This window comes from Anastrepha ludens, chromosome X (assembly GCF_028408465.1).
Source record: "Anastrepha ludens isolate Willacy chromosome X, idAnaLude1.1, whole genome shotgun sequence".
Lineage (NCBI taxonomy): Eukaryota > Metazoa > Arthropoda > Insecta > Diptera > Tephritidae > Anastrepha > Anastrepha ludens.
In genome coordinates this window covers 5,871,941-5,893,725 of record NC_071503.1, presented here as the reverse complement: position 1 = coordinate 5,893,725, position 21,785 = coordinate 5,871,941, and the positions used below count along the sequence as shown (strand labels likewise).

The following is a 21,785-nucleotide window of genomic DNA, read 5'->3' as shown; positions in this document are numbered from 1 at the left end:
TGTGGGGATAGGCTAATATGATAGAACTTTTTCATGAAGACTATCGTAAACAAAGTGACTGAAAGTGGAGACCCTTGTGGGATACCATTGACAAGAGGCAATATATCGGAATGGTAGTCCTAACATAAAATTTAGGATTAGACAGAAATAACTTAATGAGATTAAACAGCTTTTCCCCGATTGTCCAAGACTTCAGTTCAGTAAGAATAACATGGCTGCCTATTCTCTCGTACGCCGTCTCAAAGTCTAAGCTTAGGAATGAAACGTGATTTCTTGTTGCAAGAGCGGAAGAAACAAAGAGTTCAAATAATCCTTAATCCTTTTTGAAAAGCGAACTGATGGGAGTTCGTTGAATGGTTTTTTTTCAGCGAACCACATAAGTCTGAAATGTTATTTGTATTAAGGGTATTAAAAATTGGATGGAAATTTAAGTTCTGAGAGTCGTGAGACCAGCTTACAGCAAACGCTGTAGCTATGCTCAGAGGTTCGAATACCGAGCCCTCAGATGTTTGTATGAAGGAGATATTTTTGCGTTGAAAGAGAACATTATTGTCTTTGGTGGTATTTAGTTACAATTTTACTAATACATAGTTTTCCATAATTTTATATTATTATATTTTATTTTATATTACTGTACGAGCAAGATCTGTGGGTGTTTTGCGCTTTAGTCTTCTTGGTTTAAGTTCCATTCCCGGTATCAGTCTCATCTCATGCTTTTTGTGCTCTAGTAGTCGCAAGATGTGCTTACTGCTGCCTCTTTTTACTGCTTCAGTGACAGTGTCTATGCCGAGGTCGCGGTGAATATCGTCATTTTTTATGTACCAATTTGCGTTTGTGATTGTCCTTAGCATCTTAGATTGACTTCTCTGAATGATTTGTAGGTTTGATTTACTGGCAGTCCCCTAAGTTTCTAGTCCGTAGGTCCATGTCGGTCTGATTATTGATTTGTATATCATTTGATTATTAAATAAGCTTAGGGTTGATTGCTTTCCTAGTAGCCAGTAGAGTTGTCGGAATTTGTTTTTCATCTCGTTTCTCTTGTTCAGTGTGTGTTTTTTCCATGTGAGTTTTGAGTCAATCGTTATGCCCAAGTATTTTGCACTTGAGTGTATTTTTATGTCTTCGCCGTTAATTTGGATTGGATATCTTGCAGATTGCCTCTTCGCGTATATTACATGTTGTGTTTTGTCTTTATTGACCTCAATGCCCCATTTTTCAAGCCATTGTGTTGTAGCTGATAGCGTATCTTGCAGTGTTTTTGTTGCTGCTTCTTCATTGTGGTTAGCTGACATTAAAACTGTGTCGTCTGCAAATGTAGCTATCATTGATCCTCGATTAGTTGGCGTTGGTATATCTGCTGTGTATACTAAGTATAGTATGGGGCCCAGTACGCTTCCTTGAGGTACTCCAGCAGACGCCGTCAAGATAACAGAGCACTCATCGTCATATTTTATGAAGAAGTGTCTATCAGTCATGTAGCTTTTAAGGATATTAAATATGTTAAGTGGTAAAATGGTTTTTAGCTTATATAGAAGTCCTTTGTGCCATACTCTGTCAAAAGCTTTCGCGATGTCCAAATACACGGCAATGCAACATTTCTGCTTATCGAAGTCGTCTGTAATTTTGTTTACTACTCTGTGAATCTGTTACACAGTTGAATGTTATTTTCGGAAACCGAACTGGTGTGAGGGGATAGCGTCTTTTTGTTTTAGAATCGGGTCAATTCTGTCAAGTAGTATTTTCCCAAACAATTTAGAGAGGATGGGCAGCAAGCTAATTGGTCTGTACGAACTAGCAACAGTGACGTTCTTGTTTGGCTTGGGGATCGCTATAACTTGTGCAACTTTCCATGCTTTTGGGAAGTATTGTAACTTAATTATTCCGTTGAAGAGGTCTCGTATTTATTTTATTATAGTATCGGGTAGTTCCTTTATTATTTTTCCATTTATTTGGTCATATCCCGATGTCTTTTTGTCTTTAAGTTTCTTTATATAATATTTGATTTCTTCTTTTGTCGTGTTTTGTATTGTGTGGTCTGCATTCTCAATTGTGTTCGGCAGCTCAATGTCTTTATTATGCATGCTATTTGTAAATAGTGTTTTAAAGTGGTCAGCTAATGTTCTAGCCTTTTCTTTGCTTGTTCTAGCCCATGTGTTGGAATTTGTTTTTATTGGAGGCTTATGTATGGTTGTTTTAGTGAGTTTTTTAGTTGCTTTCCATAGGGAATAGTTGGGAGCTGTAGTTGTTTCGAGGCTGCTAAGGTACTTCTTCAGTTGATTGTCATTATGTTCTTGGAGAACTTTTTTGAGTTCATTTGATGATTTGTTTAGTTTAGTTTTATCGGCTGGGTGTTTGGAGCGATGCCAGTCTTTCCTGAGTTTGCGTTTTTGTTTGATTTTGTCTAAAATAAAAGCAGGGATTTTCTTTGTTATTAAGGTGTCTAATATTGGTGTCGATTGTGTTACTGCTTTTATTATGTTATCGTTTAAGTATACAATTGCATTGTCCAGTTCGGAGGAGGATTTGAAAGAGACTCGAGTTTCCGTGTATTCTTTTATGACATCACGAAATATATTCCAGTTCGTCTTATGGTTATATAACGAGGTGATGGTTTTTCTAACAGGTCTATCCTGGGGCGTTATTATTAATGGTGAGTGGTCTGATGATAAGTCAAGGTATGATTTTATTGTAATGTTTTCATGAGTCAGGTTTTTCGTAATACAGAAGTCGATTAAGTCAGGAAGTTTTTTAGTGTCAGTTGGCCAATACGTCGGTTCTCCTGTGCTTAATATGCTGTTGTTATTTGCCTTAATGGCCTCATATAGGTGTCTTCCTTTCATGGTGGTTATCCTAGATGCCCATGTTACGTGCTTAGCATTGTAGTCTCCCCCTGCTAGGTATCGATTTCCAACTGATTTAAGATAATCAAGGTATTGGTGTTTTGTATTATTATACTTGGGTGGACAATAAACAACTGATATATTTATTGGGCCAGTCAAAGTGTTGATGCAGACTGTAGTCGCCTGTATATGTTCAGCTTTATAGCCATCCATTTCTACGCATTTTATTGCTCTTTTTTTATGATAGCTGTGCCTCCATGAGCTTTGTCGTCAGGGTGATTTGTATAATAAATATCGAAGTTTGGTATGTTTATATAGGTCTTCTCAGCGGCATGGGTTTCGGAAATGAGCATGATATCAATTGCATTGTCGGTTAAAAATATTTTCAATTCTAGTAAGTGGCGGTATAGTCCGTTAGCATTCCAGATAGCGATTATTAATTTATTGTTTATCAAGTTGAGTTACAAGCAAGGTTATGATATTCATCGTGTTGGTCATTTGAGTTGTTTCATCAATTGCTCATTGTTGTTGCATCGGGTAAGTGTTAGTTGTAGTAAGTAGGAGAATGCTGTTTATGGCTCGTTGATGAAGGCATATTTCTGGTAAGTGCTTCTGCGTACGATATTTCTGGGGTGATTTGTTTATTTGTGCCAGAGTTCTGATACTGATCTGTGGGTGGCGTTGGCGTTGCTGGTAGTTCTTTTTTACGGACGGAGGGGAATTTTTGTATTTGTAGGGCTTTGTAGACGGTTTGCGGTGTGATTTTCGCCGCATAGGGCACATTTAATTTCATTTTTGTTGGAGGAGTGATTTATTTTGCAGTTAAAAGTGTTATGTTTACCAGCACATTTTACACATACTGGATCTTTTGTGCAATAATTCTTCGTGTGGCCATATTTTTGGCAGTTTGTGCATTGGGGGATTGTCCGCTTTTGGTGAGGTGGCTCAAACGTGACTCTGCAGTGTAGAAGGGTTATTATTTTGTAGATTTCTTTGTTATTGTCTTGCTGTTTTAGTTCTATAGCGAAGAGTGGGAGAGGTTGTTTTGTGTTACTGCGTTGAATGTTGTGTATGTTTAGCACTTCGTGACCAAGTTCTGCTAGTTCCATTATGATTTCGTTTTTATCTGTTGCATGATGAACGTTGCGAAGTATTACTTTGAAGTCTCGTTGGTCTTTAGGTCTAAATGTGTAGAATTTGGTTTTTTATCTTTTAATAGTTTCAGAATGTTTGTGTAGTTAACACTTTCTTGTGGTTGGATTTTAACTTCATTTGTTGAGAGTGCTTTAAGTTCGTATTTTGTATCAGTTAGTGATTTAAGGGCTGTTGTTATTGCTTGTACATTTTCAACGTTTTGCACATAGAGGGGGGTGGTTTAAGTTTGCGTTGTTCTGTTTGTGGTTCTGTTTTCGGTTCTGTCCCACTGTCAGTATGTAGTTCATTCGCTTCAGCTTCTTGTGCTAGCAACTCAAAACGGTTGCTTGAATTAGGCTTATCCAGCCAGTACTCTTTGAGTGTCTTTTGTACAGTGTTTTGAGTTTTGTTTTTATGTTTTTTATTACTGTTCATCTGTTCGTTTGAGTTGTTTGAGGACTGTCCGTCACGGTGTCGTTTTAGGTTTTCCTGCTTATTTCCTTCTTTGGGGCTAATGGTGTTAATATTTTGTACTTGTGATGTTGTGGAAGTTTTTGAAGTTACTGCCGAGGAGCAAATCAGATGTGCCAGGGAGCTGCTGTGTTTGCTGTTGTTGTTGTGTTGGTTGTTGATGTCATTGTGAGAGGAAGAGTGGAGAGAGCGACCTGGTGGCTTGGTGTTGTTAACAAAGTGGAGGAGGATGTACCGGTTGATGTTTTTGATATGTGCGGGAGAATTGGAGTTGATGGTGTAGCGCACTGGGCACTCCAGGGAAGGGAGAGAGTATTGATATTGTTATCTCTATCAGGCGTGTTAAGGCAACTGTTACGCTTTTTTTTTTTTTTTTTTTGGTGTTTTAAGAAATGAATGTGTTTTAGGAAATGTCAGTTGGCAGCACTGAGTAAATTTAATTTATGCAGAGGCCCAAGCTTGCATATCTTCAGGCCGTGCTTATTGCAGCTGGCTGGGTTCGATTTTTGTTTTATTGTTTTGACGCCTTTGTTTGATGTTTTTGTTATTGTTTTATTTTTCACTTTGCTCAAGCTCTGAGCGCCAAATTTTTAATAAGGAAAGTTTACGTTTATTGTACACTATTTGTATGTTATTTTATACACCACCGATTAAGAGAATTTTCTTTAATCGGGTTTGCACACATTTATATTTTTTTGCCACTTTATACTCAGGTAATTTTTCACATAAAAAATTCACTGATGGATTCACTTTCGGTTGGGTTAAGGGTTGCCAACTCTCGTCTAAACAAAGAAAATGCTTTTCGTAAACTTTCCCATGCATAGTGTTTGCTTCTTCTAAGAATAGAAAGTTGATTAGTCCAGTAGGGAGGTTTGGTAGAAAACTTTCTGGTGCAACATTGTGGTATTCACAAATGAGCAGCTGTTCTGATAATTCGCTTGATTGTGGCTGCTTCAGCGTTAATATTGCTCAAGCGTGGAATCCAATTGCATAGTTCTAGTAAAACAGAAAAAAAAATTTTTCGATCGGCTTTATCTACAAGAAATTTTGATGAAGGTTTTACAAGGTAGGTGTTTATGTTGGAAAGGGAAGTAGCAATTGGAAAGTGGTTGCTGTAGTGTAACTCGTCTAGGGTAGAGCAGGAGATTTTTGGAGCAATGGAAACAGAGGAAATGGTTATGTCTGGGTTGGTAAAAGTTTTATGTGTTAAAAAATGAGTTGGGGAGCAATCGTTCAAAACAACAATGTTATTGGTTAGAATAACATCTTCTAGTTATTGAGTATCCATATTATTTATATCTCTGCTGGTAAAGTTTTGTTCAGGGGGAATGTAGCAAAATATAATAAGTATCTTAAATCCACTAACTACTTTGACGGCTAGAGCCTGAACATTTGAAATAACTGGTACAATTTTAAGTTTTAGGTGACTCTTTATTACATTATTGTTGTTTGTATGGCTTTACGGAGTGAGCATTTATTATCAATTTTGAAAACTATGACTTCCTTCATTTGCACAAATTTAAGGCCACCTCTACTAGGCGAAGGATGGGAGCCAGAACAGTTAATGCAGAAAGTGCGAGTACAATTAGATGGGGGATGAGGTGGAAGTGAACAAGTATCGCATAGAGGAGGCTTTCCGCAACGTTTGGTTGTACGGCCGAGAAGCTGGCAGCTTTTGTACCGCATAAATTTGGGGTAGTAGGGTCGTACTTTGATGGTGTACCAAGAAACCTCAATTTTTCCGGTTGGTAAAATCGATCGAAGGTAAGAAGTAGAACAATGCTAGCTACTTGCTTTCCATCTGCGTGCTTCATAATATTGTAAACTGATTTCACTCCTTGTTCTTTGAGGTTATCAACGATTTCTTCTTCGCTTACGTTATTAAGGCAGTCCTGTTGTTGTTGTTATTGAAGTGGTTGAGTATTTCCATTGAAATAATCCTAATTAGTGACCAACCGTTTTACTACCACCGTCCTCGTAAAGTGATGTTTTTTTTTTTGTTTTTTTGTTTTTTTTTTGTTTTTGTTTTTGTTGTTCTAAGTCAAATCTATTTAGTGAGGTCCATGTATAGCGAATTCTTTATCTCGACGTCTGAGATCTCATTAGTTTGCTGCAGGAAAGGCTTACCAAAGGAGCGGAGTCGTGCCTTGGGTAGCCCTGGACATTCACATAAGTAGAGGAAAAGATTTACCTTGGCTCCTTCCGCTTGACAGCTCCTGCATATTATAGGATTGAAGGGTAGTTTGAGTCTAGCTGCATGATCCCCTACTTCCCAATGGCCTGTAAGGGTTCCAGTGATGCGTGAGATGTTTGGCCGAGATCATCCTAACAGATCGTTCGTCCTTTGGATTTTGTATGACGGCCATGTGTTTTTTGTTGTCATACATGTAGTTAGTTGCTTTCATCTTCTTTCGGCTTAAGTATGATAGTGTCAAGCAATGGATGCTTTTATTGTGTTGAGTGGGGTGGAGACTGCCACCGCCTCTGATATTTCTAGTGTCGAAACCTTGCTTGCTAGCTCACCCGCTATCTCATTACCCCGTATGTTCCTGTGACCGGGAACCCATATCAGAGCGTTTTCAAGCCAATGACTAAGCATTTCCAGCTTCTCTCTACATTGTAAGACTAGTTTGAATGAAATGGAGTTGGAGTCCAAGGCCATTATAGCTGTTTGACTGTAAAGCCTTTCTTGAAGTCTAGGTCGGGGAATACGTAGTCTGATCTATTTTTCAACAGCGAGGGTCCCTGTAGGAGGATCTTACTGTGACCGTACCACCTTGTTGTCCAGCTTCCTATGTCTCTGAGACTTACCGCGCTGCAAGTAGCTCCTTTCATAATCTCACTGATTGTGGTCGGAAACAGTCCGCTAGCCCTTTAGTCCTGTCTGGCATCACGCAGGTGTGTATCTCGAGCTTGGCACCATATTAGTGCGGCATAAAATAAGATGGAGTCTATAACTATTCAGAGAAGCCTTGGACTGGCGCCTTGTGTTCCCATTAGATTCTTGTTACCGCATCGTTGCACGTGAGTTCCACATCAATACGCTCTCTCCCTGTTACAACAAGGGCAATGTCGTCTGCATATCACACTAGCGTTGCGCTTACAGGAAGGTGCAATCTTAGGATGCTCTCATAGATCGCGTTCCATAGCGTAGGACCAATGACAGAGCCTTGAGGTAGCCCGGTAGTCACTACGTACCTTTGAGGCCCATCGTCTGTGTCGTACTCTAGGCCCCTGCTGTCAAAATAAACCCTTCAACGACGAAAGAATTATAGACCAATTTGCCGAGTTGAAAGTGTCTTGATGTCTTAAGTTCTAACAGTCCAATAAGTCCCTCTTGGTTCTCTAATAGCCGCGTTGGCTGTGTTTATTACCAGCCGGATGGCGTCGACTGTGTACCTTCGCAGCCGTTCACAGATGACTCACTCGAGCACTTTCCCCACAGCATCCAACAGATATAATGATCTGTATGTATAATCTGGGGCTTATAGTGGGCTGTGATGCAAAATTACAGAACATTGAATGGGGAAGCAGCAAATGCAACCCCATAGGTCTCAAGCTACTGGATTTTATCCTGTCATCTGATTTGGTCATTTAAAACACTTGTAACAAACCAACTTTTGTGAACAAAAGTAGACATGAGGTCATTGATCTAACACTGAGTTGGAAATCAAATCAACCGATGACGAGTTTTGGAAGAGGACTCTCTCTCTGATCATCGTCTTATCGAATTCCGACTCGGAATTGATACAATATCAATACCTTCCGGTAGGAATCCTAACAGAGCGATTACCAAACCTGAAAAAACTCAAATCAACAGAAATATCTGAAGATGCTACTAAAAGATTCTTCTTCTTCTTCTTAATTGACGCTATAACCGCTTACGCGATTTTGGCCGAGTTTAACAAAGCGCGCCAGTCGTTTCTTTCTCGTGCTAACCGGCGCCAGTTGGACACACCAAGTGAAGCCAAGTCCTTCTCCACCTGATCTTTCCAACGCAGAGGAGGCCGCCCTCTTCCTTTGCTACCACCAGCTGGTACCGCATCGAATACTTTCAAAGCCGGAGCGTTTGTATCCATTCGGACGACATGACCCAGCCAACGTAGCCGCTGGATCTTTATTCGCTGCGCTATGTCTATGTCGTCGTAAAGCTCATACAGCTCATCGTTCCATCGTCTGCGATATTCGCTGTTGCCAACGTGCAAAGGTCCAAAAATCTTACGCAGAATCTTTCTCTCGAACACTCCAAGCGTCGCTTCATCGGATGTTGTCATCGTCCAAGCTCCTGCGCCATACGTTAGGACGAGCATGATGAGAGTCTTGTAGAGTGTTAGTTTTGTTCGTCGAGAGAGGACTTTACTGCTCAGTTGCCTACTTAGTCCAAAGTAGCACTTGTTGGCAAGAGAGATTCTACGTTGGATTTCAAGGCTGACATTGTTATCGGTGTTAATGCTGGTTCCTAAATAGACGAAGTCTTTTACAACCTCAAAATTATAACTGTCAACAGTGACGTGGGTGCCGATACGCGAGTGCGCCGACTGTTTGTTTGAAGACAGGAGGTACTTCGTTTTGTCCTCGTTCACCACCAGACCCATTCGCTTTGCCTCTTTGTCCAGTTTGGAGAAGGCAGAACTAACAGCGCGGTTGTTAAGGCCGATGATGTCAATATCATCGGCATACGCCAGCAATTGTACGCTCTTATAAAAAATTGTGCCTGAGCGATTAAGTTCTGCGGCTCGCACGATGCTCTCCAACATCAGGTTAAAGAAGTCACACGACAGGGAGTCACCCTGTCTGAAACCTCGTTTGGTATCAAACGGCTCGGAGAGGTCCTTTCCAATTCTGACGGCACTGTTGGTGTTGAGCAACGTCATCTTACATAGCGTATTAGTTTTGCGGGGATACCAAATTCAGACATCGCGGCATACAGGTAACTCCTTTCCGTACTGTCGAATGCAGCTTTGAAGTCGACGAAAAGATGGTGTGTGTCGATTCTCCTTTCATGGGTCTTTTCCAAGATTTGGCGTATTGAGAATATTTGGTCGATGGTAGACTTTCCAGGTCTGAAGCCACACTGATAAGGTCCAATCAGTTGGTTGACGGTGGGCTTCAGCCTTTCACACAATACGCTCGCTAGAACCTTATAGGCGATATTTAGAAGACTAATCCCGCGGTAATTGGCACAAATTGCAGGATAGCCCTTCTTATGGATTGGGCAGAGCACACTTAAATTCCAATCAGCAGGCATGCTTTCATCCGACCATATTTTGCATAGGAGCTGATGCATGCACCTTACCAGCTCCTCGCCGCCATGTTTGAATAGCTCAGCCGGCAGTCCGTCGGCGCCCGCAGCTTTGTTGTTCTTTAGCTGCGTTATCGGTATTCTCACCTCGTCATGATCGGGTAGCGGAACGACAATTCCGTCGTCAACGATTGGGGTATCGGGATCTTCACTTTCTCGGTGACATGCGCAGCTGTCACTGTTTAATAGGTTCGAGAAGTGTTCCCTCCATAATTTAAGATTGCTCTGAACGTCGGTCACCAGTTCGCCGTCTTTGTTCTTACAGGAAAACGCCCCGGTCTTAAAACCTTCTGTAAGCCGCCGAACTTTCTGGTAGAATTTTCGGGCGTTGTTCCTGTTGGCCAGCATCTCAAGCTCTTCGCACTCACGTATTTCGGCCTCTCGTTTCTTCTGTCGGATAATACGTCTCTCTTCCTTTTTCAGCTCTCTGTAGCGATCCCACATGGCTCGCGTTGCGCCCGATCGCAGCGTGGCTCTATAGGCGGCATCCTTTCTTTCTGCGGCAGCATGACATTCCTCGTCGTACCAATTGTTTTTTCGGGCTCGCCGGAATCCGATTTCTTCTTCGGCGGCGGTACGTAGAGAACGAGAAATGTTGCTCCATTGTTCGTGGATGCCGGTTTGTTGGGCAGTACTCTCTGAGAGCAGGAGTGAGAGTCGAGTGGCGAATCTTCTGGCTGTCTGTTGTGATTGCAGCTTTTCGAGGTCGAACATTCTTTGCGTAGGTAGATGCACGTTTTTTGCTGCACAGAGGCGCGTGCGCAGTTTGGCTGCAACAAGGTAGTGATCCGAGTCAATGTTGGGTCCTCGGATCGTACGTACATCTAATACACTAGAAGCGTGTCTTCCATCTATCACAACATGATCGATCTGGTTTCGCGTTTTTCGATCAGGGGACAGCCAGGTAGCTTGGTGTATCTTTTTATGCTGGAATCTGGTGCTGCAGACTACCATGTTTCGGGCCCCGGCGAAGTCGATCAGCCTCTGTCCGTTACCGGATGTTTCGTTGTGTAGGCTGAATTTTCCGACTGTGGGACCAAAAATTCCCTCCTTGCCCACCCTGGCGTTGAAGTCGCCAAGCACGATTTTTATGTCGTGGCGGGGGCAGCGCTCATAGAAACGTTCCAGGCGCTCATAGAAAGAATCTTTGGTCGCATCGTCCTTCTCTTCCGTCGGGGCGTGGGCGCAAATTAGCGGTATCTTTAAAAAACGGGCTTTGATGCGGATTGTTGCGAGACGCTCGTCCACCGGAGTGAACGACAGTACTTGGCGACGAAGTCTCTCTCCCACAACAAATCCGACACCGAATTTGCGCTCCTTTACATGGCAGCTGTAGTAGACGTCGCAAGGTCCTATGGTTTTCTTTCCTTGCCCCGTCCATCGCATCTCTTGGATGGCAGTGATGTCAGCCTTTACTCTCACGAGGACATCAACCAGCCGGGCAGAGGCACCCTCCCCATTAAGGGACCGGACATTCCAGGTGCATGCCCTCAAATCATAGTCCTTAGTTCGTTTGCAGGGGTCGTCATCAGTATAGGGAGGTCTCATCCGAGGCTTTTTTAAAGTTTTCATTGGGGGCGATTTTTAAGTGGTGGGTCCCAAACCCAACGCACAACCAGCTATCCTGGAATGTTTCGCCTTCTCACTTTAGCTCACTCCCGAACGGGTGTTCGAAAGCTACCCAGAGGATACGTGGGCTAATCCCGGCCGTTGTGAGCTGCTTGAACCATATGCAGAAGAATCGTCCTGGCCACTCCCAAGTGAATGGCGATCAGTAACTTTCCCCACTTGCGTGGACTTCTACACATGGAACCATCCTCCACTAAAAGATTAGAAGGTACTTTATTCAACTGCTTTGAGGAACTGTTGTGCCTGCTTAAGCAAGTAAACAGGGGTAAGCAGTTCCTTGGTGGAACCCTGAACCCTTGGTGTACGGTCCAGAAAACTTCTTAATAGAGCCTTGAACCAAACAGAAACCGGTCAGTAAGGCTGGATCGTAAGGCTGGACCGGTCAGTAAGGCCGCTGCTCGAACCAAAGATTATTTGAGAATCTCCAGATTTCAGTGAGGTCTCCGACAGATCAAGTTCTCCAATTCTGACCATTAACTGTAATCCAATGGATTCAGATCTGGACTTTCAGATGGCTAATCTTCTGCGGCTATGAGCCCAGGAATATTGTATTATATTATAATCACTTCTGGGTGGCTTTTGCCTTAAGGGCTGGAGCGGAATATGGCTGGAAGATCCAACGCTCTTCAATAAAGAGAGTACTGCTCAACTGCTTTCCCACGCCTTCTAAGACCTTCTCCTGGTACACCTTTGCCCCGGTCTTAAGCCCGTTTTCGCAGAAATGAAGAGATGTAACGCGTTACAAGACATTCCCCATCAAATCATTATGGAGGGTGTATCGTGGCCGCGCTGAAGTCTTGGAACAACACTTTTTGCGTCTTCAGAAGTTTTAGCATAAAAAACTTAAAAAAAAAACAGTCAACATTTTCTGATCTGTGAAAATAATATTTTCTTGGCCGTTGACCGCGTGCCAACGATGAAGCTGCTTACATCTTCGAGTCTAATTTTCAAGCGCGTTGTCCCAAGATGACCAGTTTAGCGACGGAAAGCTTTCATGTGAAGATCATCTCTAATTTGTCTTAACATTGATCTGGTCGATACATTCATTTCCCTGGACATCATTTTCTGCTTTCTAAGGGGATTTCTGCGGATTCTTTCTCGAACGGCTTTTATGGCTGCACTGGTTAGAACCACAAACAAACATTCTCGAAATATTAAGTTTTTCAGCAATTCGTAAATCTCACTTGCACTTTTACCACCCTTATATAGTGCAATCACTGCAATCCGATTGTCCTTAACAAGCGAAATTTGCCAAGAGACTGAGTAGACAATGCATACGAACAAAAGCAAAAATAACAGAACTTTTTTCTGCGATTTTACTCTCGCCGCATGCGTTGTAAAATTTGCCACAGAATTTATATCAAAACTAAGTAGACATTCAATTTGCTGGTAGTTCAGGCATCCTTACTGGGTCCACCGGCGCAGCGTTAAATCATAACGAAGTACAATATTGAGCATTTTAATAGAAGTTTAAAAGAAATCGCTTCTGAAACCAAGACTCGATGGGCGGTTAATAAATAGTTTCAGCACGCTGAAGCGATATGCTTGATCTGGCGATACCATGTCTCTTGATAGTTTCTAAAATTGCCTCAGGCTGTCACATATCCCCGATAAGGGGAGAAAACCCAATGTATTTTTATTACCAAGGCAGGGAATATTTCGCATGTCCTTTCAAAGGTGAGTTTGCAACAGAGCGATTACCAAACCTGAAAAAACTCAAATCAATAGAAATGATTGAAGATGCTACTGAGAAATTAAAAGGTACTTTAATCAATTGCTTTGAGGAACTGTTGTGCCCGCTCAGGCAAAGTAAACAGGGGAAAGCAGTTGCTTGGTTGAACCCTGAACTGTCGAAGCCTCGTGTACGGTCCAGAAAACTTCTTAATAAGGCCTTAAAGAACCAAACTGAAGAGGACTGGGCTAATCATCGACTTACACAGATAGAATGTAAGAAAAAAGTACGGAAAGCCAAACCTAATCCTATAGAAATTTCTGCAGTAGAAGAAATAAGGGAAACAGCGAGACTTTGTACGGTCCTTCAACTAGACCGCTCAGTAAGGCTGGATTCCATTCGAAAACCTGATGGTTCATACACCATTTCCAAATCGGAAACGTTTAATGCTCTACTCTAAACCCATTTTCCGGGTAGAAGAACTCTCTCTGAAGTAGAGAGAGGCATGAACAATAGCGGTAGCGACGGTGGAGCCTCTAGGTACAGCTGGTATATTGCTAGTCGGATAGTGACAAAAGAATCGATAAGCTTTTCCTTGTCTTCCTTTGAGAACTTTAAGTTCCCTGGACCTGACCGAATATATCCAGCAATGCTTAAAAAAGGAGGAGACAGGCTGATTGAGGCCATGAAAAGGATCTTCACAGCCTGTCTTGTACTTGTACTTGGTCATATACCCTCTCAGTGGCAACTCGTAAGAGTAGTATTTATTCAGGAACCAAGAAAAGACGACTATTCCCTAGCAAAAAGCTTTAGACCAATCAGTTTGACATCGTTCGTGTTGAAAAGTCCAGAACGAGTGGTGGAGAAACATATTCGAGTGCGGGTATTGCCGAGAAGTTCACTTAGTAGAAACCAACACGTTTACCAGAGTGGAAAATCATGTGAATCAGCCATACACGATCTTGTTAGCTAGATTGAAGCAGAGGTGGAAGCTGACGAGTACACAATGGGCATGTTCTGCTTTTGATAATGCCACTTACGACTCAATATGTTCTTCTGCCGATCGACATGTATTTAATCAAACTATTGTAAAGTGGATACATTCTATGCTCTCTGAGAGGCTGTTAACCGCTGGTGAGAACAGTGCTTGGTCGTAGACGCTCTACTAGCGGAGATGCAGGAAATCGGGTTTCATGTGGAATGATATGCGGACGATGTTTGCGCGCTAACATCTGATAAATCGCCAGGAAGGCTGTGCCCGAAGGTGCAGAGGATTCTGGACAAAATCGAACTGGTGCATGAGAATCCGTCAATCCGAACAAAACCACCACAGTCTTCTTCACTAGTCTTCTAACACTAAAAGGTGCGATACCTAGTCTTTCCGACGAAATTAAATATCTAGGAGTAATCTTGGATAAGAAGCTGACTTTGCAGACACAAGTTTCACTGAAGGTGAATCGCGCATTAAGGATTTTTCAGCAATGCCGTGGAGCCTTTGGTAAAACCTAGGGTCTGAAACCTGTTGTGGTCCTATTAATACACACAGGACTTATTAGACCAATCATCACTTACGCCTCTTTGGTCTGGTGGAGACGGAGCATGGTTAAGTCCACAATCCGGGAACTATACAGGCTGCAAAGAAGTGTATTTTTATGCATCACGGTTGCCAAGAGTACATCCTCCAGCGATGCTCTAAATGCTATGCTTTATTTGCTCCCCCTGGATCTTAAGATACAACAGGATGCAATAAAAGCAATGTGCAGACTACATAAATATGGATTCTGGCACGAAGACGGAACTTCGGGACACAGAGAAATCTTTAAGTCGCTATCTGAGCAGTATCTACTGTTCTTGTCACCTAAAGTCGACCTGATACCCATAGTTTCTTTTGGAAGAAAATTTCATGTCAAATTTCCCATGAGTGAGCAATGGAGCAATCCAGAATGCATTCATGGAGATTTGACGGATGTTTTCTTTACCGATTGGTCCAAGAATGAAATAGGGTCTGGAGCCGGATAGTACTTAGACGATAGTAAAAGGTATCACTAAGCTATGGGGCAAGTGTCAACTGTTTTCCAAGCGGAAATTTTTGCCATCCTAAAAGGAACAGAATCGATAATCGGGAGGAGGTGGAGCGGGAAACAGATTGGAGTTTTCAGTGACAGTCAGGCTGCACTGAAAGCCCCAGAGAATGCGAAGCAAACCTCAAAGATTGTTCAAGAATGTAAGAAGGATCTTAATTCTGTCGCAAGACAAAACAGGCTTGAACAATAATCGGAATTAGTTCAGGAAGGAATCATCAGGAAGTTCAGCAGGAATCATGAATTGGAACAGCGATTGTGCGTGCAATTTACATAAAGAGCGATGGTCCGATCTAGAACGGTGCAGAGCTGCAAGGGGTTTTGTGACAAGTCCGAATAGAAAACTGTCAAACTTTCTACTAAAATTTGGAAGAAAAGATGTTCGGTTGATGGTCGGTATTATTACAGGACACAACCCATGAGGTCAGAATATGACCACCATTGGAATCAGTGAGGACCCAGTGCGCTTGTCTTGCTTGGAGGAGGCGGATATCACTGAGCACTTTCTCTGTGAGTGCCCTGCCTTTGCTAGAGCACGGCTATGGATTTTGGGTTCTGATGTCGTGAGAATGAGTAATATTCGTTGTCTGAAACTGGAGGATATTTACAGGTTTACCAAAGAATCTGGGAAATTCTCAAAAGACTAACGACCTCTGTCTCTGTTTCTATTCTTTCCTATCTCTTTCTCCGATAATTTTCTCCTTTCCCCCTTGACTATATACCCTCTTTTCAGAGCTCTAATTACAATGGGCTTTTTAGCTTGAGTCTTTTAGGAGCCACCAAATCTCTTTGTGCTCCTTGGCTGGACCAATTCAAATTTAAAAATTTCATTTTCTGTATGCCGATGGACGTTTGGCAGCTTTCCAGGTTCAGGCAAAAGCACTAGTCGCTGTCGTTTCCATCCCGTGGGAAAAGTACCCGATCTAATGCATTCATTATAGAATTGCGAATGCGCTTGGACCGCTTCCTTAAATGCATTGTTGGCGACCCCGTCCGGTCCTGGGGCTTTCCCGACGCTAATTTTTGTTAGGAAGGCCAGCACTTTCTCAATTGGAACTGCGTTCTCCTCAGTCTCTTATGGCGTGGGATGAAGATCATGGTCTCCTACCTTAAATAGGCTCTTGGGAGGAAAGAGATGGGGATCACTTCCTGTAAAAGTAATGAACAGGTGGTTTTTAGGGCTTGCGAAGAAGCGGGATTCGCTAAGTTTTATGGAATGTCGCAGCGCCTTTCGGGCTTTCTTCAACAATTGCTGTTGGGCAGGATAGGAGGGACGATGATGTGTCCTTTGAGCTTTTCGACGAGTCTGGTTGCTATTTCGGCTGTCCACAAAAATGCTGGCTTGCGGTTTAACAAACCTTTTCATTTTGGCGTCGTTACATCGCAAGCTTTGGTTTGCTCGTCCCTCTGCTGTTTCTGCATCAAAGCTGGTTCTGAAGCTTCAGATATCCCGGAAGATTTCCGCCTCGAAAGCGCTTCTCTTCCATGAAATGTTTATGCCTTTTCTTGTTGGTGCGTTCCAACGAAGTGCGAGAAAGTCGAATATAATGCCATTGTGATCACTGTTAAAATACTTATCTGACAATTGCCATTGCACGCGGTTTACCGTGACCCTATCAGCGAAGGCGAGGTCTATAATAGATCTTCTTGTACCCGTGTCGAAAGAATAACACTCTGGCATATTTAGGACGATCAAGTTTACAATTCGTCCCCTGGGGTTGGTACGCTAGCTCCTCCACGTGGTTGACCCGGCATTGAAGTCGTCGGCTACTATAATGGGAGATTTATTTCGAAAGTCCCTAAGTTCTTCCAATGTCACTCTTGGCGGAGCATAGCAGCGTAATATAAAAAGGCCGTCGACTTTTTCCCACGTGCACTCGCTTTGTGGGACCTCTCGTTTGTATTGCAAGACCATTCTTATAGCTGAATCTTCTACCCTCCGGACCTTGAGTGCTCTCTAGAGCATCCAACAGCTCTTCTTTTCTGCCAATGTCCGTTACGAGATCTTTGCAGCGGATAGTAACCATGTGGGCTTTTACCACTACCGATGGGTGTTCTTTGAGTACGTCCTGGATTGCCACCTGCAGCGATCGGCTATCAGAGTTTTTTGCTCTGCTGAGCTTAAGCAAAAGCACGACCTTTAGCGTACATCTTAGTGTGTCGGCCTCTTCAATCAGCGACTTGGTCCTATCGTTGGCTTTGACCACCGTAATATGTCCTTTTCTCCCCACTAATCCGTTATTATTATGACGTTATTACTATCTCCGCACTATCGGACTTTTGTATTTTAGTGGCGTTTTAGTTATCCCGGCTTTTTTGGAGCTATTTTTCGTCTAATCTCCCCCGTCTTTCCTCCTTGTCTATCTGAAGCATGGTTTTGGTATGAAGTCGGTGTAATAACGTCCTTCTGCATGTTCTTCTCTGACAAACAGAACTTTTGAAGTTCATCGATTTCTTTCCCCAGAGACAGCAGTCGAACTGTCATCAATTGGGGTTGCTTGGCCACCATCTGTGATCGACTAGGGCTGTGATATGCCAGCGCGGTTGTAGATGCACCTTGCACCGCTTCTCGCGCGTCCAACTGTTCTACTGTTGTACTGCGCGGCGTTACATAGCATTATCCTGTGGTTGCAGCAGTTTTCAGGACCTTCGTGGTCATAGGGCGCACATCTTGGTTCTTATTAGGTGATCTCAGAGTTTTTGTATTTCTTCGAAATGGAGACGGTATCTTGGTGGCCTTGCAGTTATGCTCAGTTGTGCCTTAATAAAGTTATTTACCGATTTTTCTTCTAATTGTTGCGTGTTCATGTTGTTGGGTCCCCCCCTTGAAGATGCTATCTCAGTTCGTACGTACAGTTACTTCGGTGACCCCGTGGTTATCTTTAAAATGCAGGGAGGTCAACACGAGGGTGAGCATTACTAGGGAGCAAGCTTAACCTAACATGAACTGCCAACTCAATGGCGACGAACTGAGCGAACGTTCTTCAATGGCTGCCATGGTTTTATCGGGAAGGGGCGGCTATAGCAATATCTGAACCACAGTCTCTGTGGGGTATCAATCGACATACTAATGGGGTAGTTAATGCAGCTACAAGCTCTCATCACGGATTCCAAATGTTTCTCGAGACGTATTGACAGAATCTTACTGGACTCAGATTCCGGCACCCCATAGTGTATTATCAGGTCTTCAACTGCCCCTTTCGAGCATTTTAGTCCAGGATGGTTCAGCCGTTCCTAAACTGGAAAACAGACGCTGACCGAGAAGCTGCTCGACTCAAGACAGACGCCTTCGGATTCGTTGGCTTGCTTGGTGATACTATCAGCACCTCCAAGCAGGTGTTTTGCTTGTTTTGGTCCGCAAGAGATATTTATTTCCTACTTACCCTGTATATCTGCTAGGCATTCCCGATGCGCGACCTAGGGCGCAAGCAATGGGAGAAAATCAACTCCACATAGATAGTATAGAGGAGCGTTATATAAGTAGGATGTTTAATTTGAATTTTGAGCTTTGGTGTATTCAGGAAATTATAGTCGAATAAGATATACCCTATGATCGAAAAGTTACGGGAATGTTTAATTTAAACAAACCGCGAACGTGGGAACCGATCCATATTTGTTTCTAATGTTGGTAGGATTGTAAGACACGCATCTGTCACTTTTTAGCGCCATCGGATCGTTTGAGAGATGCTGTACGTCGCAAACAGCCGGAAATGTGGGCAAACAATTTTTGGATTTTGCATGATGATAACGCGTCATCGCACCGAGCCCAAATTGTGCTGGATTATTTTATCAAACACCAAGTAAATACTATCGTGCAAGCGCCGTGTTCACCTGATATGGCCCCATGCGACTTATTTTCGTTTCCCAAGTTGAAGTTACCACTTCGTGGAAGGAGATTTTAGTCGATAGAGGGCTCTGTTCTATTTTATTTAAACATTCCCGCTACTTTCGGATTATAGGGTATATTTATACATAGCAAGTGCGAAAGTAAATCATAAGGGTGTGATGATGAAATTTATTTGCCTTGATTAATTTTTTGTTGGAATAAAAATATCAAAATTAATCAACTTTTAGTAATATACGATGGAAGTTAAAAGTGGAGTGAATTACTACAAACTACAGCCACAAACGTAACCATAATAAGATCACTTGATTGAAAGAAACTGATGATAATTATTGCGGAAAAATAACACTTTCCGGCAATTTATTTGTCGAGAGGCTCCAGCGTAGGTTTTGCGTATAACTCTAATCCAAATCCAGCTCCGGCAGCTTAAGGAGTTGGGGCTGTGGACATAACCTCTCAACGAGATACGTCATTCACAATAAAAAAAATTAATAAAGAATCATCAGCAATTAAGCAGCCTGGAAGTGTGCAACGAACACCGCCACTAAGTACTAATAGCAGAGAAGTCAGCCGGCGGCCCAAAAGAATGCAAGTAGAAATCTATTCGGATGTAGAAAAGAGTTAATGAGGCTTGTGAAATCTTTCCTGGAGAATAATTTAGAAAATTTAGCCACGAAAAACTATCCTTAATAGGTAGGTAGGTGAAATGGTTCAAGTGTCAGTCTGGTACTCCTCAAGTAGCATTGAAGCGCCGGTTTGATATTATTATGAGACCTCCAACAGGCAGATATCTACAGCCAGCCAGAGTTGTTGATATAATGGAGATGATTGATTGGACTTAGGTTGGCGCACTGCCACAGGGTGTCGAAGAAAGGAGCGCTCAGTGACCTTAATCGTCTAGCTGCCAAGCCCGCACATATACAGAGAAAGTGCTCACCAGTCTCCTTCTCTGAAAGGTCCCCACAGCTGCTGCAATGGGTTTTAAATGGTAACATCCAGTGACCGGATCGAAATGGAGCTCCATCTTTTCTGCGCTTTCCTGAAAAATAATTTGTGCAGTTCTCCTTTAACAACTGTCAGGGAGATGTCGATGACCAGGTAGGAGGTCTCTGCGGCCAATTCAGTCCCCTTCCTGGCAAGTTCATCAGCAATTTAATTCCCCTCTATGTTCCTATGTCCTGGAACCCAGATTCCAGAAATTTTACCTGCACTCCCAAGTGATTTGATCTCCTCCTTACAGTAGTTTACTAATTTCGTTCTGCACCAAGGCGTCATCGGAGGCTTGATCGCGGCTTGACTATCGGAGAAAATGTTAATATTTCCTTCGCTCCCGCGTTCCCTAAGCATTTTGCATGCCTGCAGGATCGCAAAGACTTCTGCTTGAAAAACACTAGCATTATTCGGCAGTTTAAAGGAAGGAGATAGATAAATTGAACTAGATTTAAAGAAAATACCTTCTCCGACTCTCGATTCCATCTTGGAACCGTCAGTGAAGACAGAAGTGCAAGCTTCGGTGCAGATTTTCCCCTCGATCCAATCGTGCCTATTTGGAAAGATTGTCCTAGCACGACCCTCAAACTCTAGTTTGCGGACAGAGAGATCAGCTCGAAGTTCGGAGAAATACGTTGTTTACCGCCCGAAAATGCTACCATGTGCTTTGAAATATTATCTCCAGAGGCCAACCTCCGCTGACCTGAGTGCATTTTGAGTTGCGATGGAAATAATGTAAAAGTCGATGGGAAGTAAATGCAAACTACATTCAGTTCAGCACTGGGGCAAGTTTTACATGCTCCGGTGATACCAATGCATGCAGTCCTTTGCATCCTCCCCAGTTTAGAAATATTATAGCCCTTCCGAAGAGCTTCCCATCAAACTAGGTATCCATACGTTAAAATTGGCAAACCCACTGCGTCGTACATCCACAGCACAATCTGTGGATTGAGTCCCCATTTAGTACCGAACATTGATTTGGTGGAGTAGAAGGCTATACTGGCCTTCTTTAGCCGATTTTCAATGTGTAGTTTCCAATGGAGTTTGGAGTCAAGTATCACATCAAGATACCTAACTCCCGATGAGAGCGGGATAACGTGGTTATTTAATTTGGCAAGTCGGAAGGGTGGAGGCTTATATTTACTGGTAAATAGCACCAGCTCCGTTTCGTCAGAGTTGACTCGGAAGCCACAAGTGGTATTCCAGCGACTGAGTATAACCTTTCCAAAATCTCAGCCACGACCGAGGGAAACGGTCCCGATATCATTAGGACCAAGTCATCGGCATATGCTACTACTCCGTCGCCCTTGTTCCAAATAAGGAGACTACGTCTAATAATGAAATAATGAAATCAAAAAGAGGCTCACCTCGATCATTTACCTCGCTGCTTCCCAAATGGTGTGTCTTGCATTGGCGTAGCAGCGATGAAGGTGAGTCCACTAAACGCCCCACTTCCTCAGGAGGTGCTGCATTTTCGTGGGCCATGTATGCAGAAACCAAATTGTAGCAGCGGGCACTAGATGCTTCTACACGGACTACTGTCACGTCTAGTAAGCTGAAATAAGAAATCAGGAAAGCATTAATAGTATTCCTAACGAGAGTACAAGCTCTAGGCTTAGCTACCGACAGGACATAAAATAGATCATAGTGTCTGCTCTGGAGGCCCATGATCTTAGACTGCCGAACCCAGGGTTCTTGCATCAGGCAGATATCTATGTCGTCCATCTTGAGGATGACCGGCCGATTTGTTACTTCTCCTATTCCGTCCACTTCGCCATCCAGAGCACCAGAGGCGGGGAAGATCGTAAGTTTGGGCGTCCTG

At 42.9% G+C, this 21,785-nt stretch overlaps 1 protein-coding gene across 1 annotated transcript; it reads right to left on the bottom strand.

Moving 5' to 3' along the window:
• Positions 1-4,169: 4,169 nt before the first annotated feature.
• Positions 4,170-21,609, bottom strand: LOC128869700 (GATA zinc finger domain-containing protein 14-like). Its single transcript, XM_054112307.1, has 3 exons — positions 21,587-21,609; positions 21,331-21,518; positions 4,170-4,732 (listed from the first exon to the last, which is right to left on the bottom strand). The coding sequence occupies exons 1-3, from the start codon at positions 21,607-21,609 to the stop codon at positions 4,170-4,172; spliced, it is 774 nt and encodes a 257-aa protein (XP_053968282.1).
• Positions 21,610-21,785: the final 176 nt, after the last annotated feature.